The sequence below is a fragment of the Engystomops pustulosus genome, chromosome 1, assembly GCF_040894005.1.
Source record: "Engystomops pustulosus chromosome 1, aEngPut4.maternal, whole genome shotgun sequence".
Lineage (NCBI taxonomy): Eukaryota > Metazoa > Chordata > Amphibia > Anura > Leptodactylidae > Engystomops > Engystomops pustulosus.
In genome coordinates, this window is record NC_092411.1 from 69,428,135 (window position 1) to 69,449,342 (window position 21,208).

The following is a 21,208-nucleotide window of genomic DNA, read 5'->3' on the forward strand; positions in this document are numbered from 1 at the left end:
CGGTATCGTGGTTTTAACACTTTTTAAACTCTAGAGCAGAACAGGCTTCGTCGCTGCGTGCGCACGATCGTGCGCGCGCCTATATAGGAAATGCCGGAGAGGTTGCACGCGCACGGTCACGTGCAGCGCCTAAGCCTCTTCTGCTCTAGAGTTTAAAAAGTGTTAAAACCGCGATACCGCGGTTTATAACACTAACGAAAGTAAGTACCGGCACCAGCTCACCCTGAGCTGGTGCTCGGTATTTACTGCTTACACCGACCATTCTAAGTGGGTTTCCTTTAATTACCAGAGGCAACAAGGCTTTTTACTATGAGAACTGTCAATCTGTGGAATAGCCTGCCTCAGGTGCTGGTCACAGCAGGGACAGCAGAGAGCTTCAAGAAGGGTCTAGATGCCTTTTCACAGCTAAGTAACATTGACAGTTATGTTATAATGTACAATTTTTTCCCACAAATCCTTTCCTCATCCTGCTGTGTTGGCATATATGACATGTGACAGAGCAGCTCAGCAGCAGTGATATGTCTCCTTGCTGGCGCCATTGTGTACACAGCTGACCCCCCAGTACTGGAGGTTGCCGCCATGCCTGCGCTCCCTGTACATTCCTCACAAACATTTGCAGTCGCCGGGTGTCTAAATATTTGCCCAGGTGACAGCAGTGCTCCCTCGGCTGCGTCATGACGTCAGGGCACGTCTGACTGGAGGCTTCCTAGCTCCGCCCACCGCCGCTGCTGTAGCAGAGCTGAGAGACATTACCCAGCATTCTGCGCGGCAGCCTGTGATCAGGTAGTCCGCGGTGTAGTGCGGGAGGAGGTGACAGGACACTGCTGCTTAGCAGGCGCCCGCTTTCCGCCATGAACACCATCAAGAACGTCCCCGCCCGAGTGCTGAGCCGGCGCTCCGTACACGGCTTGGAGGCTGAGAGGGAGCAGTTTGATAAGAACCAGGTGAGGTGATAGATAGGTGTGTGACTGAGGACGGGGCAGGTGGTGGAGGTGCGGAGCAGCATCAGCTTCTGTTAGAGAGGGAGGGGGGCCGGGTGATAGAGATGTAGCAGAGCTGTAGTGGCCGTACTCCCCTGCAGCACTGTGTACATCACACACCCGCTCCTGCTACCTGTGCCCTGGTCTCTGCATGTCATACACTTGTGAGCACTTGCTGCAGGGATCCAGCCCAAGGACTTTGTGGGTTTCCTCTTCATGCCACATCTATTCTATGTACAAGTTATGAGCTGGTTACTAGTGTGAGGGCAAAGGATACCTGAGAAATGTGCAATATGTTGGCGTTATTTAAGCAAAAAAACATAAGTAAAATATTGTAAGTCAGTCTTCATGTGTTCACCTCCATATGCTGCCCATATTTCATGGTATTGAACGCTGTGGACTTAAGGCATCTTAGTCGCCTTCTATGAGATGGATTGGGGTGAGCACAAGTACAGGTGATATTTATCAGATGGGAATGACCTGTTGTCCGGGAATGCAATGGTCCAGATAACTGGCCCCTGTGCTTGTGGGATTTACAGAACCAAACCTTTAATCTCTGATGCTGCGTTCAGTGATTTTAGGTCCAGTCTGGTAAATATGTTGGAGTCCTCCACAAAGCTGCAAAGTCTTGGCTTTTCCAATTATTCTGCTGCGTTCTTTTTTTTTTTTTTTTTTTTTTTCAATGAACATTTGCGTTGCTAAAGCTATTATTTGCTAGATTTAGTTTTATGTGCTTGTCGCTCTTACTGATTTATTCTGTTATATACAGGTTTGTTTTTTTTTTTTTTGTTTTTTTTTACAATAATTCTCTGGGTAGATGGATATCAATTGTTGAATTAGAACTTTTTTGCCTTCCAAAACTTTCATCCAGACCTCAAGTTAGCCTAACATGAAAATACAAACAACGCACTAAGTTCACACCGTCCTCCGTTAAAAAAGTTTAATTTATCAATTAAAAATCCCTTTGGCATCAATGTAATTTATGTTATACATTGTAGTCACTTAGACAGGAATCTGTTTTGCATGTGTTTTTTTTTAAACGGAGAAAAAGTACTGAAGCCATCGTCTTTTTTGTCCAAAAATTAACGTTGTTAATATGACTTTTAACTGATAGGATAAACCTGACAGCTATTATATAATTTTTTTAATAGAGGTTTGAGCGGTAGAGTGAACTCAGCCTAAGGCTACATTCACACGACCGTATGATTTCTCCAGTCCCGTATTTACGGGCCGTATATACGTGACGTTTTTCATCCGTATGCAGCACGTATGTAACCCGTATTTTATACGTTCCCCATAGACTTCTAGGGCATACGGGAGAAAATAGGACATGCTCTATATTTTTATACGGCCAGTATACGGTACGATACGGAATGGAGTTAACAACGGCAATATAAATGGTCAGACGTATTGTTCATTGAAATGAATGTGGCCGTATGTAATCCGTAAAAAAACGGTACGGTACGGATACGGCCGTTTTCATACGTCCGTGTGAATGTAGCCTAAGTGTTATTGTGACTTTAATCTGTCTCTACTATACAACACTATAGAGGGCTGTGTCTGCAGGATATGATATTTTTGTCTGCATTGTAACTGGAATCTTGTGTGTACACAATACATTAGGTGCAAAAATGTAGAATGGCAGCTCATGTGAACAGATGAAAATATTTTTCCTTTGTGGTCAGGTAACTCCCATATAATTAATGTCTATTGCATAAACGGAGCGTTAAGGTCACAGGTATACAGGTACTGAAAACATTTTGTGCTTCACACAGGGTTGTGGAGTGGAGCTGAGAAGTGCTCACATGGTACTTAAACCTTTATAACAAGGGAGAGAATAATCAAAAATAGATTCTGCATAACAGTACATTATGTGATGCAAAGCAAGTCCCTAAAAGATGGCTATGGAAACGAGTAATGTCAAAAGGAATCCCCAAAACGGAGGGCTAATGGCCTATCCTTGGTAGCTTAGCACTGCTCTCTGCGTTCAGTACAGTACTTTCTGCTCTGTACTGTGATCAGATGATCAGTTCAGAAGTCATTGAAAACCATTGATTCCCGTATACTTCATGGCTTGTCTTGGGCCAAGTTGCATTCTGGTTACATTTTAGAGTACTTGCCAGTTTTGGAGCAATGGGATTCTTTGAACTGAAGATTTTCCACTATTTTGTCAAAGCTCACTCTAAATTTTATCTTCTTGGATATGTTACCTACATTTCTTTAGCAATACTTCAGCACTTAAGGATCCAATCAAAAAAATAGCTTTATTCCATTAAAATCAACAATGGTACAAACATGCAGAGGTGACAGTCATAAGGTCGGCACAGGTAATCGACCTACGCGTTTCTCTATAGAATCTTAATCATTTGTACATTTGTATCATATCATGTGACCCTTGCAGTTGTTGAGTCATTAAGTGTTGAGTTCCTCAGGCCCCCTTTAAGAAACTTTACTTTGGTTTCTGGGTGCATAAAGTTTGTTTGCTTCAGAGCAATGGAGCTGGATAAATATATAAAAATATTTGTTTTATAGACTTGGCCCCTGTATATTTTATAAATTAAATATATATTTTTGTAAATTCAACTCCGACTGGAGCCATAGATACTATTGTTGGGTTCAATTAGCAGTGTGGTTTTTGAAATCTTACGTTGCCGCTGGTCACTGTGTAGCCCTAAATGTAGATGTGTACTTATTTTCTTTTAAAATCTCCATGTCTGTAAATATCACCACATCTTGGTCACATTGTATCTGTAATCTGTAAAGTACAGTCCATAATATTTCATACAGTAACTTTGGATGAAATATTCCTGTTGTCCGCATTGAACTTCTATAGATCAATGTTTACTGCATCATTCCTCTGCTATGATCATCTCCTACGCTGCTCTGCTGACCTCTTCCTCCCATTTTAGTGGGAAAGTCACCAGTTAATGAAGATTGTAATTGCTGGTGGGTGTTGGAGTCATGTCTGTGTAGTCACTTGTGCAGCAGAGCATTGTATTGTAGCATCCCGGAAAATGTGTGGTGACTATTCCAGCATCATTGGTGTAGACTAGTACAAAGAAGGTAATAATCCAGCGTTCACACGTAAGGCTCCCCTATCATCCTTTATTTGTCCATCATCCACATAATAACAAAGGATTTGGCAGAAATTAACTTGTCATCCTTCAGTCTATGGCTGAGAAGTGAGCTTAGATCCAGGATTTATTAAAAGCAAGCCTTTTACCAGGAATGTTATTTTTAGCTGGTGACAGGTTCCCCTCAACCAGCTCCCTCCGCCCCTCACCTCTTCCTGTCTTGTGCATTGAGAAGGCAGAGGAGGGAGGAGGATGGTGATTAGGAGAGGAAGAATGCATGAGGAGACACAGGGACACACAGGCTGCAGCTGTCCACATGTCGTGCTCATATTAAGTAGATTGTGTAATTGCCTTTAAATGGAACCTACCACACGGATCTACCTATAAAGGTAGATCAGGTGATAGGTGGATCTGCTGTTCTGCGCAGACGGCAGGTTTCGTGGACGAGGGCGCGTAGCTACGAGAAGCTGCACACCGAAGATTTCTGGTCGGCGGAACAAAGAGGCTAATAGGGTGTGGAGTAGCCGAGCCGTGTAGCCTCAGCTGCGGCTTCTCCATGTCCCAGTAGCCTCTTTAGAAAATGTACATATTAGGCAAAAAATTTTATTAAAAAATTGCAGAGATGTGATTAGATCCACCTAATCTACCTTTTATAGGTAGACCCGTGGTGGTAGGTTCCCTTTAAAGTTTTATCAGTTTAATGGTGCATTTCTATTGAACATACTGTATACTTTATATACTTACGTTTATTGTGGTTGGCATTGCATGGACTCAGATTTTACCCCATTAAACTACTATCCCCCTCAGGTATGAAATTTCCTTTCTAGAATTACATCTTTTATGTGAAATTTCCCCCCTTTACCTTTTTTGTTATAGTTGATGTGAAAATTAACAGAGAGGAGTCATATTTTGATTTTTGTTAAGACATGCATCTATCTTCAGTTCCATATTACCTAGAATCTCATCATTCAGATTGCATTCGGCTTGTGGTTCTCACATTGATACAGATCTTTATCTGCAGCTTGTATTTCCTACTAGATTTATTTTGATGTGATAGAAGAGACTCTTATCTTTTAATATCATACCAATCCAGGGTTCTGGGTACTATACAGCCAAAGATAGGGGCGTCTGAAATGAGGCACTCCCTTCAGCCTCTAAACTTGACTCGTCTTGGGCAAATATGACTCTTCCTGCACATTTTCACATCACTTTGGAGAAGATTTTTTTAATATACTTGATGGGTGAGAATACTTTAAAGGACATTTCACACCCTCCCAGCGTAAAAATCTGGTGCTGGGTTCCCTTTAAAGGACATCTACCACCAGGATTAAGGATTGTAAACCAAGCACACTGACACACTGGTGTGTGCTTTCTAGAAGGATTGCTCTTCTAGCCCTGATTTTTACCAAAAATGCTTTTTAAAATCATGCAAAGGAGCTTGAGGGGCTCCAGGCTCCATAGGTGTTTATGGAGCCCCCTCTTATTTGCTCAATCTTTTGACACAGTGATTCAATTCTGTATCTCCCATTTGGCCCATAGAAGAGTGTTTATGGATATTCCTCTCTATTACAAGATAAGGGATAGTGTTCTGGAGAGTGCAACAAATATCAAGAGCAGAAAACCCTGTTTCTTAGCAGAGGTGACATTTGGCTTAAACTATAAAGCTGTGGCTTTGTCTTGTTTTTAGACCAAAGTAATAAAGCTTTGAGAACCTTAAATAATTGCTCCATATATCATATTATATTCATATATTGAAACATCTGTTTGCATCATCTATTGACCTGCCTAGGCCTTCTGTGGAAGGGTTACATTTGACATGGAATCAGCCCAAAGGTTGTTGGAACAGCCAATCAGTAGGGTTTCTGGGTGTCTGCCACCGCCTAATGATTACCTAAGACGCAAAGCATTTTCACAATCGAATCTGCCACATATCTTTGCTGTGAGATGTGGCTATAGGTGGAGTTACTGGTTATCGACTTGTTTTAAATGGTTATGAAGGAAAAAACTTTTGTTAATATTGTGATCCTTGTATGTGATAGCATAGGCTAAGATTGTCCCCAGGTGTGTACCTTAAAGGTGTATTATGCTGATATTTAGGAGTAAACATGAGATAAGTATTCTAGGAGAAGTTTACACTTTACAAAGTGTAAGTATAGCAATAATACAGGTTCATAGCACCGGTCACACAACAGTGATCCTGCCAGACCACCCATAGTTCGGCCTCATGAACGTGTGCTTTGGCTGTGAGTGAGGTGCAGTAATGGATTATAATAGGCTGTTCGTGTGGTAGCTGGAGGCCCAAGCGTTTTGGGTGCCCATGGACATGCAAAGCACCCACCAAATGTTATACTGAGAAAGACCTTCACCAAGGAAATCCTCATACATCTGTTCATGCTCTCACTACACATGTACATAAGTCATTTCCAAACCTTTGAAGCTCCTAACAAATTGAGGGCAGGTAGGGGGGGATACATCCATTCCCTTAGAAGCTTGGTTCTAGTACCCTATGTAAGAAGTGAATTGAAGACTTGTAGGAGCTGTTCTATTCATACAGCCCAGAGCCCATGGCAGCCTTAATCTACCCCGGTTTAGCTGCACAAAAGGTGGTAAACTCATGGCCCCATTGACATTTATTAGGCACAGTGCAGTGCATGGAGAAGATGTGCAACCATCCCAGGTGGTTACCCTGGGTTTTTAAGATAAGTTTAGATTTTTATCATTTGTTTGTGATTCACTATCCAGGTCTTATCTGTTTCTCTCTAATCTTAGATGCTAAGTTGACTTTGTACACATGGGAAAGCATACATTCTCGTACAACTGAACAAATTCCTGCAGAAACAACCCCATTCCGAAATTTTGAAACTCTTTACATCTGTATTTCTACTATTATTATGACTTGTGATCACCTATAACTTGGTTAAACTACTTGAACAGTTATCTTTCTAGGTAGTGTTAAACCTTTCTATACACAATCCACTCACATCTCTGTAATCCTGTGCCCTTCTGTATACAATTGGCAGAAATAAACATTGGTACGCCTCTGTATATAATAGGAGTCATGCAGAGGTGTATTGTGTCTCCATATTCTGCTGTACGGGTACTCTATAGATGGTCGTAATACAGTGGTTTGTGTCCAGACTTTTAGATGGCTTCTTTGTGTGTGTGTGTGTACATAAGGAGTATCACTATTTCTTACCATTCATGTGCATTTTTTAGCTACAGGATAAATAAAAGGGCCTCAGTTCCTGTGAACTGTTGTGGTCCTAGTGGTTGAAGAGAGATCTGCAGGATGTGATGTGAATATCTGTTATTGCATAGCTCTTAAAGTTGAAAGCCCTTTTTGGGAGACCAGTACTTATTCAGGAATGATCTCCACATGAATATCCATTGGGCACATTAATGTGGAGAGAACATAAGCACATATTTCTTCTAAGAAATGTTTTATGGGAAAATATGGGAGAAGTTTCACTTTGTGCATGAAAAGGGTGGTGGTTTTACAGTGATACTACATTTTCTCTGGCGTTGTTCCTGCCAATTTTCTCCTGCTAAGTAATGATTTGTATTCTAGTTGGGTGGGGTTTTATTTTCTTATCCTTATTACTCCATACTGTCATTGATTCAGAACTGTCTTGTTTTATTGTCACTTGTCTTAGGAGATGAAAGACAATAGTAAAAGACTAAATCGTATTGGCTGCATTTAGACAATGAATGTGATGATCTTAAATTAAATAGTCTCCAAAATTGCTGTGTTTGCTCTGATTTCTAGGCGGGATCCCCATGTCAACATTGGTCACGAGGAATAGAATTTTAGTGTTGCCCTGCTTTCGTTGCATATTTTGATAGAAAATCACACAACTACTTTTACTATTTGCTATCATACAGCAAAGATTATCAAAATTTCAATGGTGATTAAACCACATTGACTGTATTTAAAGGAGTTTTCCCAGAAAAGAAAATTCTCAAATCTCAATCCCCTAGTGATGTTTACATAATAAAGATCATTTTAACCCCTTACTTTACAATTTTACTCAATTTTATTGCTGTGTTAGCTTATGTAACCCCTTAGGCTGGTCAGTGTAAGATTCCAGGGTGTAGGGGGGGCCTCTCTAAGCCGATACATTATTATTCATCTAGTTCTCTGGGGTGACAATGTGGCTAGGTTATCAGGGTACAGGTTTATATACGCTTCTATTTACCTTCTGAACATTGTACAAGTATCGGACACACAGATCAGAGATGTTATCCATGAGATGCCTATTGTACACTAGGGGTTCTGCTACATATCTGTTCTCACAGATCTCCTGTGCCTGCCTCCCCCTTTCCTCGGATCCATTATCTGCCTGTAGCTTGCAGCTTCTCTCTCCTCAGATGTGTTTGCTGGCAGGAAGTGAGTGAGTGTCTGTGAGCTCCGTCCTGCGCCGCAGGGGCGGGTCTAGAGTGCAGTGAGCAGAGACAGAAATTTCAGCTCCTCGGCCGTCACACAGAAATCCAAGATGGCTTCCCTGACCCCAAGTCTGAAGTTACAGTAGTCTCTCGGGGCATCTCAAATTGTGTACAGCAGGACATATAGATCCAGGTTGGACTTATTTCTGTGAAATGATGTATTTTTGTTAACCTCTAGGCGCACCACGACGTTATACTACGTCCCCGGGGCTAGATGCTTAGCGCACCGGGACGTAGTATAACGTCTAGCTTCTGGGACCGGCTCACGAACGGAGCCGGTACCAGAAGCAGCGGCTGTCAGCTGTCTATCACAGCTGACACCGCGCTGTAACACCCGCGATTGGAGCCGGCTCCGATCGCGGGTGTTAACCCCTTACACGCCGCGGTCAAGCATGACCGCGGCGTGTAAGGGTGTTCCTGCTGTGGATCGGATCCCCCGTGCCGCTTACCGGGGGATCCGATCCTCTTCCGGGCAGCTCCGAGGACTGGCATGTGCCCCGGAGCTGCCCGGTCTCCATGGCAGCCAGACCCCTTCCGGGTCTGACTGCAAACTGTCTGAGCATGCGCAAGCTTGCTCAGACAGTTTACACTGCTCTACAATAAAATAGTATTGTAGAGCAGTGTATTGAACTTAAACCAGTGATCAGAGCATCACTGGTTTAAGTTCAAGTATGTATATGTAAAAAAAATGCAAAAACAGTTAACACTACACATTATAATAAATAAAAAATAAATACATAAAATATAAGCCCCTAAAATGTCACTTTCCCATAAAAAACTTAAAGTATAAAAAACATAAAAACACAAAAAAACCCCGCATATTTGGTATTGCCGCGTCCGTAACAATCTGCATAATAAAACAGAATTGTTACTGGACCCGCACGGTAAACGCCGGAGGAAAAAAACGCAAAAAACGTTCCGAAAAAAGATAATTTTTAATTAATACCCTATAAAAAATGCTCTAAAAAGTGATTTTAAAAATTTTATGCACTCTAAAATAAGCCCACTAAAAAGAACAACTGTTCTCGCAAAAAATAAGCCCCTAACCAGATTTGTCAGCCAAAAAATAAAAAAGTTATGCATATGAAAAGATGGTGATGCTAAAATGAATAAGATTTTCTCCAAATTAGTTTTTATTCAGTACAATTGAATAAAATACACAAAACCCCCACATATTTGGTATTCCTGCGTCCGTAACAATCTGTATAATAAAACAGAATTGTTATTAGATCCGCAAAGTGAACCCCGTAAAAAACAACCTAAAAAAACTCTCTGAAAAAGATGATTTTTTATTAATGCCCTTTAAAAATGCTCTAAAAAAAGTGATTTTAAAAAGTTACGCAATCTAAAATAAGACCACTAAAAAGAGCTATCATTCTTGCAAAAAATAAGCCCTTAAACAGATTTGTGAGGTGAAAAATAAAAAAGTTATACATATGAAAGACGGTGATGCTAAAATTAACAACAATTTTGCCAAATTACTTTTTATTCAGTAAAAATGGTAAAAAATAAAAAATATATATAAATGAAGTATTTTCATAATCGTGGCGACCCATAGAATACAAATAATATACTATTTTTATGGTATGGTTAACGGCCAAATAAAAAACACATAAAAATTTTCCTAAAAATTGATGATTTTCATTTCCTCCACCAACAAAGAGTTAATTAAATCTCACCAATTAGCTGTAGATGCCCCAAAATTACATACCAGAAAAGTGTGGCAAAAGAAATAAGCCCCTATAGGTCCACATTAAAAAAAGAAAAAAATTATAGCCTGTACAATGTGACATAGCAAATCTGATTTGGATGGCGCCTCCTTCCCTTCTATGCCCGGCCGTGCGCCCATACAGCAGGTTACCAGCACATATGGGGTATCCGTGTACTCGGGAGAAATTGGGTATCAAACTTTGTGGAGCCTTTATTCATTTAATCCATTTTAAATGTTTAATTTTCCACCCAAAATGAGTGTATTGTGAAAAAATATTACAATTTGCAGACTGCACCTCCATTTTGTTTTAACCCCTATAAAACACGTAAAGGGTTAACAAACTTCTTAAAAGTAGTTTTTCATACGTTGAGGGGTGTAGTTTCCACAATGGGGTAATTTACGAGTCTTGCTATTATTTAGGCCTCTCAGTGTCAATTATAAGTTGAGCAGGTCCATCTAAGTACGGGTTTTGGCGATTTTACAAAAAATGTGAAAAATGGCACCCAAATTCTGAGCCTCATAACATTCTAGTAAAATATGTGGAATCTTAAAAAACCATGCCAACATAAAGCAGACATTTGGGAAATGTAAGTTATGAATTTACTTGGGTGCTATGACTGTCTGCATCAAAAGTAGAGAATTTAGAACGTTGAAATAAAGAATTTTTCAAAATTTTTGCCAAATTTTGTTTTTTTTCCATAACTAAACGCAAAAGATTTCATCCAAATTTTTAAACTAATTTGAAGTACAATCTCAAAATCCCCTGGATATCTCATAGCGTTCCAAAGCTATAACCACTTATAGTGACACAGATCAGATTTGAAAAATGGGGCCGCGTCCTTAAGGCCAAAATAGGCTGTGTCCCCTAGGGGTTAATAACAGTGAATAATGTGTTGTTTTGTTATCCTGAGTAAATTTAAGAAACTTGTCTTTGGAAAACGTCTTTAATACAGTGCATACTCTGAAGGATTTGGCTGCTTGACCTGTGCCCAAAGTTGCCATGTAACCCTGGCCTTGTGTATAAGGGGATTAAAAAAGTTAAGGGTTTCTTGTCATGATGTGTAAAGTGATTTTACACTTCCTAAACTGTTAACTTTTTCCTATATTTTCTGCATAATATTTGGGATGGAATTAATAGATTGGGCAGTTTTCTTGAGACGGTGAAGGTGAAGTCATTGTTGCCAGCTTTGATTAGAGCTTTGTTTATCCTCTTGTGGTGCTTTGAGGCTAGTACACACAGACTCTGTCCTTCCAATGACTTCTGTTTCCTGTTAGTCTATACTTTTCTTCTATAGCCTTCTAGGTTCAATGTAGGCCAAATATGTTAAAAAATAAACCAGCTTTGCAGTAGTGAACTATTATATTACTGTATAACCAATTAAGGAATTGCTTATAGATTTTCTTGGCGCTATCCATGTAAGACTGCACAGTGCTTAGTCTGCATACATGTAGTAAAGTGCACTCCTTCTATCCTGCATGTGGCCAAGCGTCAGGAGCCCTTTAGGGGTATTTTGTCTTTGGCCCAGAAGCCCTTCCATTTCCACCTATGTCTATCTGTTCGAACATGAATGATGTATTTTTTTTATATTGTTCTGAAACTTGCACATGAATTCATTTTGCAGGTTTACATGTACACACCGGCATACATCAGTGACGAAAAAACAAACTTCCTAGTATTGTGTAGGTCTGTGTTGTTCCACGTTTTTGATGTATAGACTCCACAAGACCTTTTAAAGGTGTTACGGCTACAGTAGTTTCTTTTCTGTATTAAACTAGATTGGCTTTCGCTCTATTATGCATCAGGAACCTTTTGTATTCACATCAACTGATGTATTTGCGTTTGTCCCTTTTATCTTTTTCCATTCACTATTTTTGGGGGTTCATTTCTTTTAGATATTAACAACCTCAGATGTGAAACAGTCTTAATAACCTTCCACTTTGGAGATGTTATGACCTATCATCTTGTCATCACAATTAGCACTTTGGCAGAGTTTTTTTGCTTGCTGGTATTTCTTCTAACAATTTTAAAGAGGTTTTCCACAAAAAAAGTCCACAGGCTAGGGCCTAACTTGCTGATCAGAAGGGGTGATGAGAACCCCATAGATCACTGGTACGAGAGGTCCAACATACCCCAGTATGCAAGATGAGTGGTGCAACATGCGGGTCCGGCTGCTGCGTTTAACTCTACAGAGCTGACAGACTGCCGAGTTTGGCGCTCCGCTATCTCCAAAAGCTCCATAGAGATGAACTGGGCAGCCTGGACATGCACTTGGGATATCGTGTGGATAGGGCATAACTCGTTTTGTGGGAAAATCCCTTTAAGAACGGACTATACACTTGCTGCCCAATATCCCACACTCACAGGAGTTATGATCTATGGGATGCGCGATGCATCCTTTAGTTTGGTGTATATTGTATAAGTGAATACATCTGTTCCTGGAGTCATCAATCTAAAACAAAGCCTAGACGCAGGTCTTGGCCCCTTAAAGACACTCAATTTCTCACTAGACACTTGTTGACATGCCTTTACCTACTGATTGTATAAATGTAGTTTCCTATATTTACAACCATGAAGAAAATATTATGAGAAGTTAATAACTGCTTATGTAAAAAAACACAAATGTTTAACACTAGGTGCCAAAAAGCTGGAACCTATTTTTGGTTCAGGATATACACAACGTAAAGGGATTTTTATTTCTTGCTGTGACATGCATTGTGTGACGCACAACCCTATTAGAGATTTGCTGCTGAAGTATTCCAGCTATTTAATTAGTTCTGCGTTCACTTTTCAGATGCACGAGACTGATTCACACTTTTTGTGTTGTTTCTATAAAATGCCTAGGACCCACAATTGACATTATGTCTTTATGTAACTGAATACTGTAGCATCCATTGTCTACACTACTCAGTGTTTGGTTGACAAGTTGTGTGATTTTTTTTTCCCCATAATGCAGCAGTTATTGAATGACTTTTTTTGTAAAGGCTGATGTGCATTGTTTGTGTTGGTGGATTTTTTCATGGATTATGATCTTTCTTCAAATGGAAATAACAAATATTCTTATTGCTGCACATTTCATTCTTGTATTACTTCTTATAATCTGTCTTCCACTATAATCCACCTTTTATAAGACTTTACAAGACTGTTGCCTTCTGTCAGTCGGTCACACACTGCCCTGGTTGCCCATTGAATTTAGGATGCAACTTAAACATCTCTGCCTTATCCACAAAGCTCTCCACAATTCAGCACCTTTCTACTCCTCTGTTTACTACCCTTCATGTGGCCTGCATTCTCGTCATTCCTCCTTTCTCAGAGACTTCCTCAAAGATGCATCAATTCTCTGAAATGCACTTGGACTATTAGGTTGATCTCCACAGTCACAAAGGTGCCTTATTATACTCCTTGATCTCTTGGAAATCTGTTTCTTCTGGAATAATGGTTTGGCTGTAATCCCACATCATGTCATTAGGCTTCTTGTAAGTCGTGCTTAGTTAATGGAAAGCTGCCATCAGGAGCCCTTTTTCTGGCTCCCACATGCCCCCTTAAAGAATAGTGTGCACATTGCCAGAGAGTTTTTATAATAAAATTGGCTTTTTCTGATAAAAATAAAAGTTTACCTTTCTCTCTGCAGAGCAGTGTCCCATGGAAGTGGCCAGTGAGGAGAGTTCCCCCTTACCCCAATCTCAGGAAATTGCTCCATCATGCATCTGTTTCAAATTTAAAAAAAGACATCCATATCCCTCCTACTTGAAGTAGACGCATGACGGAGCGGTTTCTCGTGGGTGAGGAACCACTCCAAATGGTCCATGGGACACTGCGGGCCCCCACGCTTTAGTCTCTCTCTTCTACAGGCGCGAAAATCACAGGGTGATTACACCATCTGGGCAGCAGGGTAGTATAGGCATGTGTCTAATGGTGGATTGATATTGATAAGGGAAATGCTGTTACTGCCCTAGCGGGGATTATCACGGTATCATTCGAGGCTCTAACAAACTTACTATACTGATACAAACCCCCTCTAAAAGTCCTGCTTCCTATGCGGAACAAAGCAGTGTGTTGGCAAAGAGCCCAAATGCTGGTTGGGGAGGCTGGCTAAACCCTTGACTTCCTCTCCTTTCCCGGGTAGACAATGTAGGGATCAGTTTTTAGGCCAACTCCTGAATACAAAAGGATAATTGCTTTCTCTTGCAGAGCTACGGGACAGGCATGCTCTACTCGCCATAGCCTCCTTTCACTACACACAGTTGCGCCATGCTTTTAAAACCCAGTTTGGCTCCTCTATTCTGATAACTAACTTCTCCAAATGGAAAACCTTTTTTTGGGCACTGCGGATCTCCCTATGCCGCTCACCAAGGTCTACGGTCTCCTGCAAGCACAGGGTAACAGACCCTTTGATAAAGCCTTTGAATGCGGGAAGAATGACATCCCTGACCTGTCTGATGATAACTGTAGGGAGGTTGAACTCTCTTACTTTGATTCTGTGGTGAGTATGAGGGACTTTCTAATACAGTCCGAATTTCTACATCGGGTATGTTTCACCCCTGCAAGATTGTTTCGCATGGGGGTTATGCCTAATGACTTTTGCGTCCGCTGCCAGTCTGACACTGGGTCCTACCTGCATTGCGTATGGGCCTGCCCAAATATCTCTGCTCCCTGGTCAGATGTCCTGGACTCTGACTTAGCAGAGTCCTTGTATGCCTATTAATCATGTACCTGTTCTTACCCAGATACCACCTGGCAACTGGGGGCAGCATCTGCGTTCCTTAGAATTTATGATTATTGCTGTGACAAGTCATTTTGTCTGCTTATGTAACCTATAATTTGTAAAGGTTACATATTAATTTATAATCTGGATCCCATCACCATGTTTTAGAACTCCTGAAAGACCCAAACACTTCTCTTGTTTGCAAAGTTTATGTACAGTATATTATACCTATGAACATGTCTGTGTCATGACACTGTGGTCGTTGGTCGATGGGTTAAGTTACATTTTGGAATGTTTGCTTAGTAGCTTGGATGATACATCACCCATTAAAGTTATTAGTTATTGGAGGTCCGGTGCATCATGCAATTACAATGAAAACCTACAGGAGGCTTTCCTTATAGGTTTGTGAATGTTGTCAAGTGTATATATTGAAGGATTGGGGCACAGTGAATATTAGCAGCATATAACAAATGATTGTGGTGTAGTTTGTGTCTGACCTGCGAGGCTAAGGGTCACTCGCATGTTTTTATTTCCGCCTTCCAGCTCCATTGATCTGAGCGATCACTGGCTGGTGGAGAATATTTCCAGTTACACAACTGTCCCTGTGCTGAATGCATGGGTTTATGGTTTTATTACTTGCTGTAACTAGATATAATCTCCCGTACAGTGGACTTATCTGCCTTGTGTTGCTTGTATATGAAGCTGGAAATTTGCCGTACTCCTGACTGGGACCAGGGGGAAATAATTAACTTAAACCCTCATATACACAACTTAATGAATCTCTAAGTGACTGTTACCAGCCTATAGAAACCTTCAACCATCTTCTTATCACACTTTAGAAGAGAAATGTCCACATACGACTAAGTTTACAAACCAATGTTGGTAGATTTGTATTTATCCACTAACTTCTTAGTGGATTGTATTGCAGGATAAAACACTGCACTGACTAGTGTTGGACAGCACATGATCCCATTTTACCAAAATAGTCATAACCATTCCATTTTCCCAGATTTTATATACAAGACAAAATCAGCTGGACCCTCTGTCATGAGGCTACGCGTAGACACACAATCCCACTAGCTACTGTGTTTCTGTACCACGTAAACCATGTACGATTAGTTCTGCTGGTGGGTTAAAGACACATATTATATTATGTGCACAACGTTTTGGTTCTTCAGAAAGAAGAAATGGGTTTCTATGTGACTTCAAGTTTATTCCCTTTCCAAGGTCATAGAGCAGGACTACAGCTGGAAGACAACAGTAACCTCTGTGTAGGGAGTCTGCATCGTGCCATTAGATCAACATTCTCATCCCCATGGCCACATTCCTGATTCCTGAGCTACCATCGCACCTCTGTGTTAAGTCAAATCATGAACCATGTTGTGGATGGCAGCTGGGAACTACAAGAAACTGGAATGATAAATTACAGACTTTATTTTAGGGATCAGCCTTATATATAGTTCACACACTTATTTTGCTTGTGGTATTTTCTTGGAAGTTGTTACAGCATTTTACTGTAGCTTTCCTATGTGTTTATCTAGGAGGGTTTTCTGAAAATCCACAAAGGATGCAGATTTTTGTAAAAAATTAAATTTAAAAAAAGAATTGGATGGGATGCATTTTTCTTGCATCAAAAACTACAACTCGCACATGTATCAAAACTGTTAGATGATTGAAAAATATGCCTATATGAACTAATGCTAATGTAAAGTGCTTATTGAATGTATAAAGCTGTGTATTTCTCCTCTGCTATCTTAAGGCATAGGATGCAGGGCAGAACATTGCATACAGTCTTCTGCCCAGTACAACACCTCCTCTGTTCTGCTGGGCAGGGAATCTCTGAACTGGCTCATTAAAATCCTGTCCTGTAAATGTATACTACTGTTCAGTGACACTACCATTCTCCATGTTCTGTGAACTATCAGGGGAATCTATTCTGAAAAGTTCACTGTGCACACAAGCTGCAGTATTTCCTGCACACAGATGTGGGCATTGTGCCCTCTGCCTTCTTACTTCAGATGTTCCCATTCCTGGCTAGTGCATGGATGTCCGCTTGAGCTTGTTAATAGAATTACTTGGTGTCATCTCTTGCCGTAGACATACTTTACCATAGATATGACTGTAGTTTTCTCGCTTCTTTTGTTTTTAGATCTGCAAATAGTCTTTAGTATGCTCATCACTGACTGTATAAGACCCAGTCTCCACACGGCTTCATGTCCTCCTTAATTGGCAGTCTCCGTATGGAGAACTCAAGTCACAAACCTCTCTCAGCCAAACCAGTTCCCTACACTGTGCTGAAGAGACCCAACCAAGAAACAGCACTGTCTACTGTTGAGAATCTGTTCCTTTTGGAATAGATATACTGATTTGGTTTTAATCCTACATCATATCATAAGGCTTCCTGAAGGTCATGCTTGCTGTTACAAAGTAGCTAAAAGAGGCGTGGTTATCCTTATCCAATCTTGGAAATTTTAAGTTGCTATTTTTCACAGAATCCCCTAGTGGAGTGTCCATGGTTATAAGTCTCCACACGCTGTAAAGGCTACCTTAATTGGCAGTCTCTGTAAGGAGAACTCTTACATCACCATCCCATGAGCAAGGTGAATGATTTCTCCAAGTTTTTAAGATCATGGATTGTTACTTTCAAAGGAAATCTGCCTTTACAAATCTACCAAATAATCTACATCGGCTGGTAGGCTCACACTGAATCCATCTTCCCAAATCCATCTTCATCAAATACCGTATATACTCGTGTATAAGCCGAGTTTTTCAGCACAAAAAATGTGCTGAAAAACGTCCCCTCGGCTTATACACGAGTCAATACTTTTAAGAAAATAATTAAAAATGGACTTAAAAAAAACAAAAAAACTATTTACTCACCCTCCGGTGGCCCCGATGTGCAGCGCTGCTCCCCCGATGTCATTGCGGCTCCTCTTCTGGCTTCCCGGCTCCTCTTCTTGCTTCTGCGCCGTCTTCTTTAACATCGCGTCGGGCGCCGCCATTGTTCTTCTCCCGTGCGGCTCCTAGTATAACGTCAGCAGCGGCGCGTCATACTAGGCGCCGCACGGGAGAGAACAGTTGCGGCGCCCAACGCGATGTTAAAGAAGACAGAAGACGGCGCAGAAGCAAGAAGAGGAGCCGCGATGAGCAGCGCTGCGCATCGGGGCCACCGGAGGGTGAGTAAATAGTTTCTTTTTTTTTTTTTTTTTTTTTTAATTCTTGGCTGACTGTATACTACTGGGGGCATGCTGTATATTACTGGGGGGCAGGCTGGGGTGGCTGTATACTACTGGGGGAAGGCTGTATACTACTGGGGGCAAGCTGTATATTATAGGGGGCTGGCTATATACTTGGCTGGGTCTGTGACCAATGCATTTCCCACCCTCGGCTTATACTCGAGTCAATAGGTTTTCCCAGTTTTTGGAGGTAAAATTAGGGGTCTCGGCTTATACTCGAGTATATACGGGTAAGTATAATTTGATAAATAGCACAATATAGCACATGCGCGGTTGGTTCCCTCAATATACAGCCGTATAAGGTCTGTATTGCGCAGCCGCACTGAGCATAACGCTGGTGCGCATTGAAAGAGCTGACTGCATGCTGGAGAGTTCTCGAGCGGTGGGGGACATCACTGGTTCTCGGGAACTGCTGTATCCAAGAGAGCGGGGCGGGGATAGAATCGGAGCAGAGGTGTGAATATATGATTAGCAGAGGAGAGCCGAGGACCTGCTGCTAATTTGCATAACATATAAACGTCATTTGTGAGAAAATTAGAAACTTATTGGAAAAAGTGCCTGCATCAGAGTTCCCTTAGCTAAAATGTAAGTGTCCTTGTTTTGGAGGAATAGACCACTTGGAACGGCTCAGTTTAAAACACCTGTTGATTAAAACATGTGTTTGTATATTAAAGGGGTATTCTCGTCTGGGCATTCACATTCAGTTTGATTAATCTGCCATTAATAAACATTTCTTCAATTAGAGGTTATTAAAAAAATTATTCCTGTGTGAAGATAATTTTCCATAGATGTGGTGATTTGGTCCCTTAGAAACGAGATAGCTTCCTCGGATACGGCCACCTCTGCTGGAGTGATTGCACAAATAAACAAAAAGGTTTTGTATATGAAATATCTGAGAATTACTACATGTCCCACAGCCGTCCTGTAGTAATGATCGCTGAATCCAGGTGGTCAGGCAGGGCTCAATAGTACATGTCTGGCCACTGCTGCCTAAATTTGACGTGGTCGTAACCAAGGAAGCTATCTCGTTTCTAAGGGACAACATGGCTATGTTTATGGGAAATTATCTTCACACAGAAACATTTTTTTTTTAATAACATCCAATTGAAGAAATGTTTATATATGGAAGATTAATGAAACGGAATGTGAATGCCGAGATGAGAATACCCCTTTAAGGTATATTTATTAAAGCAACCAACAATTATAAATCTAGAAGGGCCATAGTACTAGTCTATAGAGTGTCCTGAAACAGCAGGGTGGTCTGGTATGCCTTTTGTGCAGTAAAATATGGTCTCCATTGTCAATCATTCTAAGAATACTGGGGGGTCCCTGAGGTGAGAGCCCACTCATCATAAGATGCCATATTCCAGTGAAAGGTTATTACTTCCTGAGAAAGGAATAGATAACTGGGTGTAGGAAGCAGAAAGGTTTTGTGGCAAGGGGGCTTGAGAATCTCTCCTTTTTTTGCCAAGCAGTATTTGGTTGCTTGAATTTAAATGAGTGGATCTAACAAAAGCTGTCTGTATAAAATGAGGTCAGGCCTGCTAGATTTGGGAACATGCTTTGTGAGACAAGTAATTTATAGGTATAAAACCAATATCTGGATATTTGAGAATAGCTAATGTAAAAAATACATAAAGTATGCAAAGCAACTGGGTTGGTTTTAATTTGGGTGCACAAATAAGCACCTTCCAGTATAAAATGATTTATATCAACCTTTCTTTTCTAATATTGTCTTCCTCTTGTATTAAAGGACACCTGTCAATAGGTCTCTCACTTGTCCTGTCAGAAGTACCTGTTGGAGCAGCTCACAAGTATTCCATCCCAGCCTATATGTAGTAAATGCATACATTAATCATTGTAAAATCCTATTTTCTTTATTATGCAAATGAGGTTGGACAAAAGTGATGTCACCCCTGTTACCTCTCCCCTTCTCATGTCTGTGTGTAATGTATAGTGAAGCATTGCTGGTGTCTGTTCTTTTTTCTGCTGACATACTTTCTCCTCCCATACACATGTGCGAGACAGACATCAGCTACACAAGTAGTGTTTAGGAGTAATAGCATGTCAGGCTCTTACGACTGCTGCAGGATGCAGCCATGTGTATAGGAGTCTCGACACACAGGCTTCAGGGGGCGCCAGCATCAGGAAGCACATGGAGGAGCCAGCACCAGGAGTGTTGCATCATTATACAGACTCAGTTATGTGTATAGGAGTGTCTCATACACACACAGGCTGCAGGGGGTGCCAGCACCAGGTTTGTCACATCATTATACAGGCTGTCAGTCAAGCACTGGGGGTGTGGCTGTGCTCATGAATAAGCTGGACTGCTGAATATGATAATGACTCATTGGAACCTTCTCCAGTAATTTGCATACAGCTTTAGGACCTGTTTGTTTAAGTTGACAGGCATGTAGAGGAACAATGTAGGAATAGGGGCAATGCTTTCTAATAGCAGTTTATGAAAATATTTTTAGTTTGGGGGGTTTCTTTCAACAGTACTTCAAGAACAACTAATGAAGCATAATGTTTGGGTTCACCTTTTATGGAATTTTGTATATTCTAGAGCCAGGAAGGGGTTAGTGTTTCTTAGTGTTGCTTTTTAGTCAGCGGACATGTGATGTTGGTGGATTAACTTCTCTGTGAGGGGCTGTAGAAGAAGCTGCGGGTGTTCTGCTGACAGTGGGGATTTGTATGTTGTATTGTTTCTGCTTAGTGACTCCAGTTATGGTACCTATTGACTATTACTGTATATTCAGTATCTTAATATCTTGGTTTATAAAATCCTCCATTAGTTAATTATTAGGTTGTTTTGTATGTTGCGTAAAGTTTCTGCAAGTTAAACCAGTTTTTTTTTTGTTTTTCAAATGGAGAATTAGGTGTGGCCGCTGCGGGTACTAGTTCTGTTCCTCTGATTTTGAAATATCTGACACTCAATGATTCTTGGTTATCTGAGAATTGTTATTGTATTAGTCATTAGTTTTTGGATATATACCAAAGATTTTACATTTTTGGCACACGCTTTTTACAGATTTTTGGAAGGTTTTACTTGTTTTAAAGT

At 40.8% G+C, this 21,208-nt stretch overlaps 1 protein-coding gene across 1 annotated transcript in view; it reads left to right on the forward strand.

Moving 5' to 3' along the window:
- The first annotated feature begins 706 nt into the window (after nt 1-706).
- The window catches only part of HIP1R (huntingtin interacting protein 1 related), a 57,840-nt gene continuing 37,338 nt past the window's right edge, over nt 707-21,208 (forward strand). The window contains exon 1 of the mRNA XM_072144087.1: nt 707-944. Within this exon, the coding sequence (XP_072000188.1) occupies nt 852-944 (93 nt within the window). The 5' untranslated portion in view covers nt 707-851. The remainder of the gene's footprint in view (nt 945-21,208) is intronic.